This window comes from Nelumbo nucifera, chromosome 4 (assembly GCF_055504915.1).
Source record: "Nelumbo nucifera cultivar China Antique chromosome 4, China Antique-T2T, whole genome shotgun sequence".
Lineage (NCBI taxonomy): Eukaryota > Viridiplantae > Streptophyta > Magnoliopsida > Proteales > Nelumbonaceae > Nelumbo > Nelumbo nucifera.
The window spans coordinates 27,144,852-27,162,122 of record NC_142652.1 but is presented as its reverse complement, the minus strand read 5'-3'; the positions used below and the strand labels follow the sequence as shown (position 1 = coordinate 27,162,122).

The following is a 17,271-nucleotide window of genomic DNA, read 5'->3' as shown; positions in this document are numbered from 1 at the left end:
GGTTTAAGGCTATAGTTGCTTTCGTCTTTTTCTCACAGGCCTAAAGACCGGACAAATGTTGAAACATGCTCTCTGAAAAGCAAGCACATGTGGGAAAGCCGAAAGCTACAAATGTTGCACAGAGAGCGGACCACACATATACATGCACTAGTCAAACATATGCAATGCGTACCACATACCCATGACTGGACGTCTGGACCCCTCCCGAATACCCACCAGCACTACTTACCCTGCAGCTTCCAGACAAAAGGGAATGGAAGCTGCACTAGAAATTGTCAGCAACCATACCATACCAGTATGATCTTCTAAATCTAAACGCCATATTGATTATATAATTCACAGTAGTAAGCACTAAGCAGAGGGAACTTCGGAAACGATAAAATTTTACAGACATGGGCGGCAAAGATAGATGGGAATCAAATTAAAGATCAACAAGAAAAATCCTCAGCAATGTGGATCACCATCAACGGCATTGGATTGGCTGATGCAGCATTGAAGCTAAATAAACAGTTTTGCATGCTCAATTTTGCTTGCCTTGCACCGGATCATCTTGATGACTTCTTAATGATCCTTCACTGAGGCTGGCCAAATAATCTAATATGATGGTGAACCGTGCTAGCACCAAGTCTAACAGATAGTGGTACAGTCAACACTGCAACGTGAACTCATGTTTGGCCATGTAATTGTGTGCCAATAGCTCATCATTTAGCGCAGCATCTGCTGTAGTTGAAGCACCTGGTGCCTTTGTTCTGGAGGCAGAAGATTAATCTGTTCTGGCGTGAGACTCATGACTTGTTGAAGCAATGCCTTCTCCATCTCAGGAGTTAACTGTGCCAAAAATAAAAATGGAAGCCAATAAATGTACAAGTTGTTATAAACCCATGAAAATATATTTTGCTAAGGACTGATTAATTTACCTGTGGTGGACGTGGAGGCTGGCTACCAGCGCCAATATGACCAGGTACCAGTGGCGGTGGGCCTGGAAGCTGCATTCCTGTTGCATTGTCTGCTGGACTGTGTACCCAAGCACCTCCTCGTTCCACTTGCATGGAGCTTCCTGCCTGACTATACTCCACCAAATGTGAACCACCAACCTGAAAGAATGGCAGGTAAGATAAGCTAATACCAAACTCCCCCCCCCCCAAAAAAAAAATAATAATAATAATAAAATAAAATAAAGTAAAATTAAAACGCACAAAGGGAAAAGGAATATAAACTAGGATATATTTAAAAGGAATGAAAACAAACCAATCAACACTAAAAAGCACCTGATTCTCCACAGGCTCAAACGGACATAGCACAGATATTTCCTATAACATAAAGCCCTACCAAACCAAATATCAAACGGAATCCCTTTTGTATACTCGGAAACCCCAAATATAAATATAAATTCCAACCAAATATCCATCACGCAGGAATAATTATAAGATATGATTCTCTACATATTAGCGGGCCATCTATATTCACTCATTCACACACACAATACAATAGAAACAACTACAAAACATCTATAACTAGGAAAAAGAAAGGGGAAGTAAGGCTCTGTTTGGTTTGTGGGAAGATTTGGGTGGGATGAGAAAGTGTGAAATTTTCACTTTCCATCATTTGGTTTGTGGGAAGATTATTGAGAGAAAACATGTTGAAATATGTCACATAAATCAGAGTTCAAAAGAAAACTATTTAACTCCAAATATCAATCATCTGTCTAAAAAGCTTCAAACTCTTATTGAATCCACCATTTTTCATATACCTACAATATCATGATTCATGAATCCTTTTTCTTCCTGTAGTGATTTCAATTGCTCACAGGCTCCAAATTAGATGATAGGGATCAGTACTGGTTAGATGGGTTTGGATGAGATTGTTCCAAGTAAAGGTGTTCGGTGGATGGCTGCAGTTCTGCAAATTTAGAGAACAGGAGATTTAAAGGTGGGCTTGAACGCTACTGGCTTGCCTATGTTGGGATTTGTTTGTTGGTTTCTGACCTTTGAAACCACATTGTACCTATTACGATTGAAGGGCATCTCTTTGTTCTACAGTTGGATAAAATTCTGAAAATAATTAATTATCAGGATGAGAGTGCATTTGGAAATAATTTCTGAAAATCACCATTCTAATACAAGGAATGATAATGATGTTTGGAAACACTTCATGAGAATCATCGCATTAGCAAATGAAAGTACAATAACAGTATCATCCAAGTAGTAGACGAGGGACAGAGTAAATGATGGATAGAGAAAAAAGGAGATCTGTTTTTTGAGAAAAACAGGTTATATCTATTAATCAAAGTAAAATGGTAGAATGAAATTAAACACCAGAGAGAGAGAGCTGGCCAACTGATATGGCAGACCATCGAAGAAGGCAGCCATGGTCGTTGGTCGTTGGAAACCATCGCAGCCACGGCCTACTATGGTTGCACCAGATATCTATTTGGGTTTTGGAGCTCAAAATATAAAAAGGAACTAAAAACAACTGAAAAGATCACCGGAAGCTTGAACGTAGCTATTGAGTGGAGGAAGTGGAGAAGACAGACAACAGACTCTTTAATGGGCAAGCCTAATACTCTTTCCCTTTATTTTCCCACTGGGGTCGCACTGTTTTGGTGTGACCCCAAATCCCAACTTTTGAGGAAGTGCATCCCCCTATTTTCCCATCCCTTTTCTGTGCATCTCACAAAACAAACATGGGAAATTGGAATATTTTAGGAATATTCCATCTTTCCCACCCTTTTCTCGCAAATCAAACAGAGCCTAAAGGTCAATTCTGTTGGATCCAAGGCCAAAAGGATAGCAAATAAGGCTTTTAATGAAACTTCCCTTCTAAAACACATTCCAGTTCAGCTATCTTTCCTCATTCTCCAAGGAAAGTTTGACCAAGCATTTGACCCAAGTACAGAAACCAATTACTCTTTCAAGTTCTGGATACTGCACCAATTAATATGAGGGAGCTGGAATTCTACAAGATCTGTTTTCATACATATTGCCACATGCTTTATTCACTCTTAGAAAAGAGAACATCAAGATTAGAAAACAAGAGGAAGATGTGATAGCAGTCCTCATTTCAAGCTCCACCAAAGCAACTACGGTTCACCAAGGTGCTCAAGGAATTCAGGAGTCAGGACAGCTCAATTACCTTGATGCCTAAACATGCCTTGCATACTGGTGTAGGGCACATTAAGTACCCAATCCAGCATCTAATACTGCATGGATACTTTAAGATATATTCTATAGCATTAACGCTTTTAAAATATGTAAAATGATGTTTTTCATGCTATAGGAAAATCTGAATATGTAAAAAATTTAATTATATCCACAAAAACACAAGTATTGAGAAATGACAGTTTCAAAAACTAGATATGAAGACATGCTATAAGCATATCATATCAGATCTGTACCCATATCCACGTCTGGCATTTTAGGAAATGGAGACTTATATCCCTGTTTCCCATGTAGGTATCCTTATGGGCATCATAGGTATCCATCAGGACAGGGAACCAGAGCTGGTCATCCTCGACTAACATAGCCAACCTCAGTCAGCCATGAGAACTTGTTGCATCAATACAACAGCATTTCCTTTCCTAATTGAGCATTAACTTTTAAGGTCTATCAAAAAACTATAGCTACTTAAATCCAAAACCAAAATTACAAGTATACCTGATATAGTGACTGAGGCGGTGGCTGACTTGGCAGTGGTGGCTGTCCCTGTGGAAATGTAGAACCAATTGTAACTGGGGGTTTGGTAACTGACTGAAAAAAATGCACACTTAATTAGCTCCATCCTTCCATGTTTTATATGAGATAAAATCAATGCTCACTTTAACTTTCAAAATTTCTGCAGGCATAGCTTACATGAAATGTTGGTTGCGAAAGGTGAGGCTGTGGTGCACCAGATGGCTGGTAACCCAAATTCGGCCCCATCTGTGAATGAAGCTGATGTGGAAAAGGTGGCATTGAAGGTGGCCTAGGCTGTGGTGGTAATGGTGGTTGCAGTGGCAAATGAGGAACACCTGTAGTCTGCATTGATTGTTGTGACTGACTGGAGATAGCAGGTAACTGGGGTGGAAGAAGTGGGGGCATCTGTGGAGCAGAATGTAGTGGAAGTGAAGGTATAGCATGAATTTGGGAGGATTGTGGAAGTGACATTGAGGTCATTGCTGAATTCAAGTGCCCCTTAGCCTGCTGCACTTTCTGTAGAGAATGTGATGGCATTGGCTGTGATTGATGGGTTACCGGTGGAACAGAAGCAGGTGGGAGAGGCATTGCAGGTTGGTTCTGATGTTGCTTTCTAACTGGAATTTGGGTCTGGGATGCACTTGCTTGATCCTGTTGTCCAACTTGGATTGGCAATGAGTGTGCAGCCTGAACATTTAGTTGCTGACCTGTTTGTACCGATTGTTGAGAATGCTGAGATAGAGATTGTTGAATGTTTGGCATCTGAACCAAAAAAAAAAAGATAAACAAGTTTAGATTCAAAACAAATGCACAAATGCCTAACTGGAGAAGAAACAGTCAAGTTGAAAAAAAAAAATAATACCAGTTGTGGAGGTTGTACCATCCCAAGCATAATTTGTGCCTGAAAAAACATGTGAAGGAAAAAATGAAATTGCCAACTCTAACTCTATGTAGTCAAATGCCACCAGTAAAATGTCATAATATAAAAACTACATGACTTCCTCATAAAAATAAGACCCAAAAAAAAAAAGCAATACAACATCTACATTGCCGCACCAATTTTCCAATAATGGCAATTCTGTAAGTTCAATTTAGTCCTAGTGAAATTGACTACACTAAGAGTTTATACACATGTTTCAGAGTGTCAAAATGTGGCTGGTAAATGGGATTAATCATTCAGTTTTTCAGAAATGTGCATCAATAATTTTCCTTTTGGTAGTAAAGGATTTTTTTTTTTTTTGATAAATGAGTGGTAGTTTTATTAAGAAGAGAAGAAAGTGTACAGTCCCCCAAAGAGGAGGCATGAGATGTTACCTCCCCTTAGGAACATGGTTTAAAATGTCCCTAATTTCCCTAATATTTCAATGACATATTTCCATTTCCATGGGTAGCGACACGAAATTTTATGGGAATCAACATATTCCCAAATAAACATTACCAACACTCTGTGGAGTACAAGAGAGTTTCCACAACATATTTCCATTTTCACTTCCATGGGTAGTGACATGAAATTTTACACCAACATATTCCCCAATGAACACTATTAGCACTGTGCAGAGTACAAGAAATAGTATTATAACAAAAGTAGGTAATAATATTGTAGTCATGTAGAGCAACAGATTTTATTACCCACCTAACTTGCATGATTACCGCTTTGAGCTAGCTCAATATTCATTTCAAACAAGTAATTAAATATTAGTTTTTGTTTGTGTAATAGATTATTTGGTTGATCTATTAAAACCATTTACATTTTCTATGAGTTTAAATTTTGCTTTAACTCATTCTATCATGAAGTTTTGAATCTCAAGGTTTACGGAACAACTTCAGAATGTATTCTTTTGTCTATAACCCTAGTTTCTTAGTATGGCTTAATGATTTGGAACAAGATAAATAGATAATAATTTAAAAAAGCTGTTTCTATGCTTCTTCCATCATTTCATAAAATACCATTCTATATTTTTGCATATTTTACAATGTTTCCACCATGTCTATAAGGAAGCACATCCGCCCCATCATGTGCATCACATCCTGTGAGTTGGTGGGAGGGGATGAATAGGCAGCATTATTAGACTAGCAAATTAGAGGGGTGGAGAGGAGGAAAGAGTGAGGAGAGACGAGACGATGAATAGGTGGCACTGCCGATCTGGTTTTACCAAATGGTTGATAAAGAAAATTAGATGACACTTGAAGGGCATTTTTGTCTTTTTGCATGCCACTTAACAGCTGGTTAACGCCGGGTACTAGATTGTCGCAAAATGAAAGTTCGGGTACTAGATTGTCGCGTTTTAAAGTCCGGGCACTAAATTGGCACTCGGCCTAAAGAACAAGGTACCGTACCTATCAGGAATTTTCCCTAAAAAATTTCCACATGCTTGCACACTTGCTAGTTCACAAAAAGGTCTGAAGCTTTCGGCCATAGAATTGTTCTTGTCAATATGCACTCCTTTACTTCAGCTAGACTTCTTTCCTTTCCTTGGAAAACTCTAGCATTCCTCTCCTCCCAAATGGTCCACATAATAGTTGCTCTGACACATTTTCACATCAGTTCCCCTCTTTTTGTTGGCCACTCGAAGGTAGTCAGATAAAAAAAGGAAAGTTTTCATTAAGGCTGCATTTTGTGCATTTGGTAAGAATGCAAAGGTGGAACCAAAACGAACTTGCACTCCCATTTGGTTTTGCAGTTCTTTGGTAAGAATATGTTTTTGTACTGAGAATGAAAGTAAATTTTTTTTCAACTGATTTTGCATTCAAAATGGGAACAATGGAAGCAAACTTTGCATTCAAAGTTGGTCAATGTAAAATATTTCAGTTCCAGCCTTGAGATTCATGTTTGCACCCATTACAACTGAACAAGACACTGTAAATTTATCAGTGCAAGATAAATGAAGAGATGGATTAATGGTAATAAGACAATACACTTCAAGGTTTAAAGTTGGCTAAGCAAAGCGGGAAAAAAAAATTGGCTAAGCAGTTGGGCCTCCACCAAATTGAGGTGGAAGGGGACTCTAAACTGTTAATTGGTTGGATGCAAGGGAGATTGGGGTATTTTTCAAGTGGACTAGAAGGTCAGCAAATAGACTAGCTGATACTTTGGCAAAGCAAGGAACCTTTAGGGACAATTTGCTCTGGGCTGTTTTGTAACTTTGAGATAATTGGTTTTGGGCTGTTTTGCACTCTTAACAAATGCAGCCTAAAATAAAAAGGGAAATCTCTCTCTACAAGTTTTCTGATTCTAGCATTGATTAACCATCAATGACCAGGAAAAACCATCATCAAATCACATAACAAAGGTCTGATATTGATCCTACATAAATTCCTTCATGAATTCCTCCTACTTGAATTTCTCATTACAGCAGTTTTGTCCATTTGTGCCAAACCACCTTTAAATGTCATCAACATTATGTTGTTTCTTGCAGACTTTATTCACCTTTCTATCCTACCTAAGTTTCATATTTAAACTCCCATAGAACCCTTATCATCATCACCATCCAAGCCTTACCCCAACTACTCTCCATTCTAAACCTATATTTTTTTAATTGTTTCTATTAACAAATTCAGTCACCTCCCTACAACTCTCCATTCTAAACCTACATTAAAATTTTCAATGACAAATTCCAACCAAGGTTCAAAGTATCGATACAGATCACACCGTATCATATGATATATATCAGTTTTCAGGGCCGCTGATAATGTGAAATACATGGAGTTTGGGCTTTTTAATAGATTTAAATGATAATAATCCTAATATACGCATTTGCAAATTATCAAACTGAAAAAAGAACCATGAGTATCAAGCATATCAACTTAGAACCTTGATTCCAACCCTCTACCTATTTTCCTCAATTCGAAACTTTTTACATTTTGGGAACGGAGACCCTTTGTAACCAAATCAAACCTACCCATTAGCTTTCATTCTCTTCATAAAAGCCTTTCTAAAACTTTCAACAAGCTTTAAACAACCATCTTGAGTTGAATTTTTCCTATATCAGTTTGGTATCAAAGCACCTATTCAATAGTCATACATGCCTACTGATCAAAAAAAAATAGTCATACATGCCTAACATACCCCTGTTAGAGTTGATATGTACCCAATGCAACCAAGATATAAGTGTTGAAATATGACACTTGAGGGAGGTGAGCTGCATAAAGAATAACAACCAGTGTTTTAAAAGCGCAAGGGCCAATTTGTGCTTGAGGCATAAGGCGCAAGGCGAGGCACGTGCGTTTTTAAGAAAGGCGCAAAATTACAAAAAAAAAAAGCTAAAAATCAAAAAAAGAGTCAGAAAAATTCAAAAAAAATGCCAAAAATTTGCAAAAAAAAAAATTAAACATAATGTTAATAAAAAATATAAACTTAAAATTTAAAACAAATGATTTAAAAATACCTATTATCTAAAATTAAAATACATAAACATAACATGTAAAGTGTATTCAAATGAAAATTTAAAAATAAAAGCAAACATATAAAGCATTTTCAAGCATGTAAAACCCACAATCTCTTTTTTTCCTTAATTGCATTGCTTCAAGTAGTTAATGTGATGTAAAACATATTGCTTTCTTGATTCTATGGTCGGGGGTCCGGGGGCAAAGGCCCAGCCGTTAGACTCAAAAAAAAAAAAAAGCAAAAAGTGCAAAATTTTAAAAAGGCACATGCCTAGGCTGAGGCACAAGGTGCATCAAGCGCGCGCCTTTTGAAAGGATGTGCCTAGGACCTGAGCGAGGCGCATACCCCAAAATGCGCCTCGCCTATGCGCCTAGGCGCGCCTTTTAAATCACTGATAACAACCAGGGGTTATGGCAATATAGACACATTTTAGAGAAGTGAAACAAATTGCACAAGAACCGAGAGTTGATTTCAAAATGATCCAAGGGACAAAGGTATGTTAGGCATGGAATAACTCAAAATACTAGTTTCTTTTTATTATTTTTCTTATTTGTTAGGGTTCAATCAAGATGTATATTGTCTTGAACCCTCAAAGACTTAAACCTCAACTAATAAGCATGAAATAACTCAAAATTTTGTCCAATCAAAACATATTGGTTTTATCCTCCTTTTTCTTTTCTTCTTTTCCAAGGGAAAAAAATAGAGGCCAGACCCTCAATTTTATGAAATTTCTTTTCTTTCTTCCATTTTGTCATGAATATGTTGATTTTCTATGTTTTAAATGAAATTTATCCATTTCTTTTATGAAGTTTATAGACAACAAGGTGCCCCCACCCCATCGCCTAGCCTTGCCTCAACACCTTGAAAAATATGGTTAAAAAGTAACTTTTATCTTTTAATTTCCTTCTATAAAAAAAATGAAGCAGAGTTGGATTAAGTCTGACAGGATTTTGAATCAGATTCGAATTTAATATTTCATTAGTTGGATCAAATTCGGATGCTGCTGATTGCTGAATCCAATCCAAATCCAACCTGATTACAGCCCTAAGATGAAGTGGTTGAACTGAAAAGCTTTTTTTTTTCTTCTAGGCAATAAATGTCTTAGGTTTTTTTTTTATTTTTGTACTCCATCACAATGAACATGAATTTAAACAGTAGTCAGTAAATATAGATTTTGATCCTTTTATTCCATAATTCCAAGAGAGCCGAGGTGAGGCCAAAAAGAACATGGTTTTGAAGTAGTGAAAAAATATCTGATAACGATGGAGAAGAGTTGAGGATGCTATCTAGTGCATTGGATGAGGAACTTCGTGGTTGTAGAATAGGGGTGGTCATAATGGATATTGGTGAACTTAGAGAACAATTAGAGTTGCTAGATTCACGCCTGGTTGGAAGATTCATCAGCTTTGGTACAGAAGATGTTCAACGAGGGATGAGAACTTAATGGAGACTAGGAGGTGATGTCAAGGTCAAAAGATTTTGATTTTTTTCTTTTTCTTTTGTTTTTGGTTTCTTTTTTTTTTTTGAGAGAGAGAGAGAAAAAGTAAGGTGTTGAATTATATTATAAATGAAAACAAAAGAACCATATACAACCAAAAGTTGTACTCAAGGACTATAGTATACAAAAGGGAAGGTAGAAGAATGGTTTGGAAAAGGAAACAATGCGTTCAAATCCACTCCAAAGTTTAGTGTTGGCAAATGGAATCTAATGGTCGGGCAGTTTAGAAGCTCAACTGGTAGCAGAACGGTTGGGATTAATGTCATTGGGGCTCTTCTTCATGCATGGTGTACACAAACATTTCTGGCAATAGGCAACTCGTGCGGAACATAAGAGACTTGACCTTCCTAACAGGGTTATTTTGTTTTACTTTTCGAACAAGCAAGAAGTTTTATATGAATCGACAAGTACAAATTTTTCATTATTTCATTGGCATTAGGAACTTTACTAAATTTCCTTCTTAATGTTTTACAAGCATGTGTATCTCAACAAATCCTTGTATCCCATACCCAACAATATATGTCCATCAAACCTAAATTTTAAATCCTATTACCACTAAGTGGCTGTTCTTTGAAGAGAATATCATAGAAATAATATGTCACTATAACCTAGCTTATCTTATATTCGATTTTTCATCAGCTGCACCGTGACAGAAAATATAGCTATGGACATAGAACCTCAATTAGACCAAATAGCATGTGAAAAGCAGAGGAGAAATAGAAGTTTTGCAGACAGGGGCGTTCGATAATTTAGGATTGAGAAAAAAGAACAAGAAGAAGCCAGTCCTCTGGAAACCAAATATTTCATTTTAAACCCTAAATCAGAAGGAAGGAGAAAAGAGGCCAGAAACACACCTGGAAAAGGGCTTTTGTCAAAAGAGGATTCTCGACCAGTATCTGCCTCGCTTGCTGCTGATTCTGTTCGATTAGAGTCTGATCAAATAAACCGAAACATTGGTGTTGTATTTTCTTTTGATAAGAGTGAACAACGATATTATTCAGGAAGAAAATAATAATGATAAAGGAAATATAATGGAAGGGCAATAGTATAAAATTTTCTTTCAGAAAGGAGTAAAGCTTACTTTCATCTGCGACATGATGTCGTAAAGCTGGTTCTTTGACATCCCAGCAAGATTAGATGTAAAAGAGTCACCTGCGATCTGCTTTCCCGCCATGTTTTCGACGCAGAGAGCAGGTTTTCACTTCTGTAAGTTTTAAATTCTTCGACGGTCCGAAATCCGAAGCCAGCGACACGGGGGACGAGCGATAGCTTCGACACCCCTAATTCCGTGTATTTGCACAAATGAATCGCGAATTCGCGATTAAAGGAGGGATTGAGGCTTGAGGGTAAACGGGGCCGTGGGATTTCTAGGCCGTATACTGTGGTCGGAGAAATAATTGGGCCTTAAGTCTGCTCAAAACGTTATGGGCCTAGTCCGCGAAGATGTTCAACGAGAAAGGCCCAGAGAACCAAAAAGAATCATATAGGGTACCGAGCTAGACTCCAATTCATAATTTCTTTCATATCGGACGAAACAACTTAAATGAGTTCAAATTTCAACTAGATAGTCCCTGAACGTGCAGAGAAAAAATGCTGCAGGACATGCAGTTGGTTCTTTAGAAAAATAACTAGGGCCCATAACATGATCAAAACTAACCGTTAAATGGATCCCTTAATTAATGGAGATTATAGGCAAAAATCAGCTTCTAGCATGACAGTAGTTATGTGTTTCATAGTCGATCTAGTCAATAAGATTAGTTTAAAGGTATTAATACTGAAGATTAGTTTAAAGGTATTAATTCTATCTGCTGCAAACTCCCACATAAAGATGTAAGATAAGTGGAGCCCAGGCCCTGATATTCAGCCTTTTAAGGCATACTTCCAATTCAATCAATGTGGATGGAGCCTCAAACTCATTTGGGTTTGGCAGATTTGTTTATGCCAGATGTCAAAGAACAGAGCTAAGCTCAACTCTCAAAGACCAGTTACACCTGGTCTTCACCTCCTGAGTTTATCCGGCCTGTACTGGAAAAAGATTTAATGCATTGACCAAGCCTACAGGCTTTCTTAAAATAAAAATTAAATCAGATGGATAAAATTGGTTCAATTAAGGTGGAACCCACAAATGATGATTTCTTAGTTCCCTTTCTAGGTTCTACCATCCAAAGGATTAGACAGTAATTGGCTAATTGCAACTTCCTTGTTCAATTGTTCCTAGGGTGTAAGTGAGCCGAGCCTATTTGCGAGTTGCTGATCAGGCTCGGCTTGCAGTAATTGACGAGTTCAAGCTTCACAATAACCAGCTTGAGTGGCTCGTAAATCTAATCAAATTCATAATAAAATAATATTTTTTAATATATTTGTATTTATAATATAAATAAATATATTTATAATTGATTTTTAAAATATATTTTTATTTTTAATATACTTAATATTGATTTATTTATAATTTTTAATATTAATTTATTTATAATTGGCTTGAATTCAGTTCGAGCCAAATATATGAAACTCGACTGAGCTCGAGTCGAATTTTTTAGTCGAATTGGAGCTCGAGAAACTTGATACTTATTTCGACTCAACTCGATTACAGCCCTAATTGTTCCCGAACACAAGTCACTCCATTCTCCCAACACTTGGGTCTGAGTCGCCAAGAAGTGACTCAAAATTAGTAATGAAGGGACATGTATAAGTCAGTTCGTAAGAGGTAGGAATGCCTCAAGCTCAGCCTTTGAGTTATGTAACATATATGTCTCTTTCATCACAATTCACAACCAGGAGGATGAGTATTAATTCCACCCTATCTCATTTGGCAGGCAACCAACACCACAAGATATCTAGTAGGTTTAGGCGTGGAATGATGCAATTTGTACAAAATGTGTGCCCAATAAGGGTAATTCATGTATTAGAAAACCTTAAATTTTAGTTACTCGTCTTTAATAATGAATGATAAACCTTGCTTCGATTCACAATTTTATTATGTGAGATAGTCAGGCATATCCCTATGATTGATAGGATCGAGAAGGTTTTTTTGAAAGCAAACACATGTATCCATGGGACCGGATCTAATAGGCACAACATAGTAAAAACTGGTGTGGCATGCCCAAATACTCGTATTGTCCATACGACTCGTATCAATTTACTCATGTACTCCATTCGAATCATCTTTAATCGACTTGTAAAGCCTTTTACTTTGATATTGCAAAATCCAGGCATTGGATCCAATTCCTCAATTTGCATAAGATTTTGGATCAATGGGTTCCTGATCTTCCTCCTATCTGTTATTGGGCTCACTTGGAAGGGGATTACATGCTATGCCAGCATCTTAATATACAGTTAATGGCTTCAGCTATGTTTTCTAATATAAAAATCAATGGGAATTTAATTAATAAAGTATTTAGGCCATGTTTGGAAGTGTTTAAAATAAGTATTTACTCGAAATAAGTGCTTATTTGAGTCAGGATCACACTATTAAGCACTTATTGGTGTTTGGGAAATAAGTTCAAAATAAGTGCTTATTTTAAAAATAAGGGCTATATTTTTTAAGCCCAAATTACTAGCTTTTTTTAAGTGCTTATAAAATAAGCACTTATTCATTTTTTTTCTTTCAAAATTATCCCTAGTTGAAGTTTAAAATATCACTTATAAAACTATCCCTAGTTGAATTCTATAAAAAGTACTTTCATAAAAGTGGTTTTGTAAAAGTTCTTTTATTAAAGTATTTTCATGAAAGCATTTTTATAAAAGTACTTTTACGAAAGTATTTTTATGAAAGTACTTTCATAGAATTACTTTTATTAAAGTGCTTTCGTAAAAGTGCTTTTATAAAAGTGCTTTCATAAAAATACTTTCGTAAAAGTACTTTTATAAAAATGCTTTCATGTGTTTTTTATAAAAGTGCTTTCATAAGTGTTTTTTATAAAAGTGTTTTCATAAAAGTACTTTCATAAAAGTATTTTCATAAAAGTACTTTCACAAAAGTGTTTTAATAAAAGTACTTTTATAAAAGTACTTTCATAAAATTTGAAAGAAAATGAGAGACAAAAATAGTCACAAATGCTTATTTGAGAAGTACTTGAAAAAGTTGAGTGCCAAATGCAAATAAGTGCTATTCGAATAAGCATTTGTTTTTAAGCATCTTTTTTAACATAAACACTCCCAAACATGACCTTAACCAATCTGGAAAGGGCATTACCCAATGTTGGGTCCAGCTATCTAGGGTCTTGGAAGAACTCAGATTCAGTCCTCACAAAACTGTGCTCATGTCATCCACTCACTTCAATTCCCAATGCACAGCTGTAAGTGGCTGTGAGAAACCACCCCTAGACTTTAACCTGGATTCTAACACTTGCTTGCAGCCTGATATTTTACCATTGCACCTAGGAATGGCAACGGGTAGGGTACCCATGCAAATTGCCTTACTTATTCCCAAACCCGCCTATATTTCCGTGATTCCAAATCCGTCTAACTTTTCCTCTCAAATTCCTAAACCCATCCCGTCCCAAACCTGTCCCACCAATTAAACCCCTTGACCAAACGTTTTCTACTAAAAAATATAATAGTTTCTTAATGCTTTAATGTGACTTGAGCCCAGATCAATTAATGATAGTGTCAAATCTCTTAACACTACTTTAAACCATGCACTAAGCCGTCTCGTCTTTTGTGTTATTTAATGAAATAAAATAGATTGTATTAACTTTTGTGTTCATCAAAACAATCAATGCATGTATATGATTAACAATTCTAACTAAAAATTAAAAGAAATAATATTTAAAATTAGCATTTTATAACTAAATGAAATAAACAATCTATCAAATCCAAATTTACATCAAATAATGATTTTAATCCCAAAAAAAATATACAAATAAAATATTAATAATAGAATAATTACCTTAGTACTTAAAATTTATAAATTTGTGCATGATATATATAATAGGTTCATATTTATGCATCTCAGGTATCAGGTATCATATACCCTAAAATCAAAACCCAAACCCGTCCCAAACCCTATAGGGTTTTGATGAACGGGTCCTATTAGGGTCGGGACGGGTCGAATACCCAAAAATTCCCACGAATTTGCCATCCCTAATTGCACCAAGTAGGGGTATACTCGAGCTGAGCCAAGCCAAATATTTGGCTATTCGAGCTTGGCTCATAGAAATAGTGTTAGGCTCAAGCTTCACTTGATCTAGAGACTTGAGCTCAAGCTCGGCTCTTATGAAAATCCATCATCACATACATATGTCTTTGAATGAAAGCCAAGAGTTCCATACTTCCATAGCAATTTATAACAAGATATTAAAACATTAGTTAGGTTACGTTAGACATAAAAGATGTAACAGGCAATTTCCCCTGATGTCAACTAACTGCACCATCTTAGTACAAGTTGATTCTTCTTGTAAGGGCTTAGCTTCACTTGACGAAGGATTTGGATAAGCGGTCCCAACGTCTGAGTCATGGTTGCGATGCTATCTGATGCACTACTCGAAAGAAGGAAATGGTGATAACCTAAAACAAATTACAAATGGCGTACGTATTATGAAGCGATGACTTCAACACAGCTTCACCAAATAGAGTCCACATTGAATTGTCGTTGCTGCACAGAATCAATGGAAGAAGCAGGGAAATTAGAATTCAAATCAGTTATGAAGCGAGAGTTCCCTTGCGTCGGAAAAGAGCTTAAGTCAGTCATTGCAGCTTCTCGTGGTTGATACCCCCCCAACTGTAATGCCGTCAAAATCATGGAATTCATTGATAAATCCGGACCAAGCAAGCTTGGAGAGCAGCTGAGAGACGGATGGTTGGTTGCTTCTTTTGCAGAAGTCCAATTCATGTTTAAGTTGACAATGTTGCCATTGTTGCTATTGTTAGTAGAAACAGAACTGAAACAGCTTGAAGAATTAGCTACACTACTTGGATGCGATAATTCAAACCCTTCTAGCGTGGTGTCATCACAATCAGATTCAAGAGACGGGTGGAATGGAGTGAAGTATGGTTTCTTATTGATGGCGTTCTTCTGAAACACCCTACAGACCACCCACTCGTCCTGTGTGTGAAGGAACAAGCAAATTAAGATCATTGGATCAATCATATATATCCCAGAATTAATGAAAATAAATAATTAAGTAAAGGAGAGGAAGGGTTTCAGTGTTCCATGTGTTTATTACCTTAATGGGTTTGTAGGTAAACTTGGTTTGCAGCCTATATTCATGCATCACCCAATTACTCTTCTCTCCCTTGGGAGCTCTGCCCTTGTAAAATACTAGGGTTTTCTTCAAACCTATCAATACTCCACAGTGGAAGATCTCCTTGTCTTTGCCTGTTGTTTTCCAATACCCTGCATCTGTGGCTCGGTTTGTTCTAAGCCCAGTTGGGTACTTTCGGTCCTTCAAGCTAAAAAAATACCATTCTTTCTCCCCCATGGTAGCCTTGCCTATACAAGGTTGTCATAACCCAAATCAATTCGACTTTTCATTTAGGCTAATAACAACTCTGAGAAACTATATATGTGACAATTAAAGTTCTTTTTTCTTGGTGCACTCTCTGGTAGAACAACTTCACTACCCTTACATAATATATGCAGGATCTATTATTGTATATATGTAAAACTAACACAACCTTTAGTGTGCATGTCATATTAATTCATCTTATATCTATCTATTCATTGAAATTAAGGAAAACCCAAATAAGGATTAACATTCAACAGGATTACAGAAGTAGTCTATGTCGATCTAAAATCTAATAAAAAAAAAAGCAAAGAAATTAAAATAAACCAACATTTAGTTAGAACAGAACAATGAAGAAGAAGAAGTTACCTGGGAGGTCCCAAGGTTCGCACTTATTGAAGTCCACATCTGTAATAGCTCTTGATACGAAACTAAAATCAGCAACTTTGCGGGTTAAATAATACATGATAAGCTCTTCATCAGTTGGATGAAATCTAAAACCAGGAGGGAGATTCTCTTCCATATGTCAAAGACTGGAAACTAGTGGGGTTCGATCAGTCTAGCCAAAGCCAAAGAAAGGAAGGGAGGCTTAAAAATGCAACTGTTTCAAATGTTAATATCATGCAGTCGTTTTCTATAGTACATCCTTGAGTGAGAAGCTGTCGTCTCTAGATTACTTTATCCCATCTAACATGTTGACAAAATGCATGGTTCATACAAGTTTAAGATATATTAATAGTGAAGATTTCTGTAAATCCCACCACCAACAACATTAGAATTTAGAACCCGTAGTTTGCTTTTTAGCTCGTTAGTAGTACTGAAAAGCTAACAGATGAATCTTCTAGCTAAGAGGCACAGACATCAAACAAAATATAGATGGGTTGGTTAGCATAATCTAATCAATCAATCAAGGTGATGGTCAGTGGGCTTATATATAATAATACCCCAAGTAGGGCCCATCGGATAGTGGATCATGACATGCCACGTGTGCCCCAAAACTTTATATTGGGCAATACCCTAATTTGGCCTTATTAGCTAGTGTGGCAAAAGTGATTGGTTAAGAAGGTTCCATCATCCAAGGATTCAACATAGGTGACGTTGTTATACCAGATATTCTTGTTTATTTGCACTAGTCCGACCAGCTCCAACCGTTTCTACCCACCGGGCCGGCGGGCCCGTCATCTCTCACGCTAGTCTACTGAGAAGAATTATTTAAGAGGGAAGAATGATATGGTAGACTGTGTACATCGTCTATGTGGACTTTAATTAACCGGT

General features: G+C 36.7%; 2 protein-coding genes across 4 annotated transcripts; both read right to left on the bottom strand.

The window, feature by feature from the left end:
• Positions 1-306: 306 nt before the first annotated feature.
• On the bottom strand, positions 307-10,864 carry ESP1 (hydroxyproline-rich glycoprotein family protein). 3 transcript variants are annotated; one of them, XM_010266828.3, is made up of 7 exons: positions 10,635-10,864; positions 10,408-10,485; positions 4,534-4,572; positions 3,849-4,433; positions 3,654-3,701; positions 918-1,094; positions 307-828 (listed from the first exon to the last, which is right to left on the bottom strand). In XM_010266828.3, the coding sequence occupies exons 1-7, from the start codon at positions 10,725-10,727 to the stop codon at positions 706-708; spliced, it is 1,143 nt and encodes a 380-aa protein (XP_010265130.1). In that variant the 5' UTR covers positions 10,728-10,864; the 3' UTR covers positions 307-705. The 3 variants fall into 3 exon arrangements, with proteins under 3 accessions (XP_010265130.1, XP_010265128.1, XP_010265129.1); XM_010266826.3 differs by having other exon boundaries at positions 3,654-3,746; positions 10,635-10,863; XM_010266827.3 differs by having other exon boundaries at positions 3,654-3,746; positions 10,408-10,470; positions 10,635-10,863.
• Positions 10,865-14,802: 3,938 nt separating this feature from the next.
• NAC058 (NAC domain containing protein 58) lies at positions 14,803-16,722 on the bottom strand. The gene is made up of 3 exons (XM_010266829.2): positions 16,366-16,722; positions 15,718-15,983; positions 14,803-15,596 (listed from the first exon to the last, which is right to left on the bottom strand). Exons 1-3 carry the CDS (start codon positions 16,517-16,519, stop codon positions 15,114-15,116), a joined length of 903 nt encoding a protein of 300 aa, XP_010265131.1. The 5' UTR covers positions 16,520-16,722; the 3' UTR covers positions 14,803-15,113.
• Positions 16,723-17,271: the final 549 nt, after the last annotated feature.

Coding starts and splice junctions, on each gene's coding strand:
- ESP1 (XM_010266826.3), bottom strand. CDS start 10,727: ATGGCGGGAAAGCAGATCGCAGGTGACTCTTTTACATCTAATCTTGCT. Junction 1,095..3,653: donor CGCCTCAGTCACTATATCAG/GTATACTTGTAA, acceptor CCATTCTTTCAG/GTTGGTGGTTCACATTTGGT. Junction 829..917: donor AGCCTCCACGTCCACCACAG/GTAAATTAATCA, acceptor TTTTTGGCACAG/TTAACTCCTGAGATGGAGAA.
- NAC058 (XM_010266829.2), bottom strand. CDS start 16,519: ATGGAAGAGAATCTCCCTCCTGGTTTTAGATTTCATCCAACTGATGAA. Junction 15,984..16,365: donor CGAACCTTGGGACCTCCCAG/GTAACTTCTTCT, acceptor AACCTTGTATAG/GCAAGGCTACCATGGGGGAG. Junction 15,597..15,717: donor TTACCTACAAACCCATTAAG/GTAATAAACACA, acceptor CTTCACACACAG/GACGAGTGGGTGGTCTGTAG.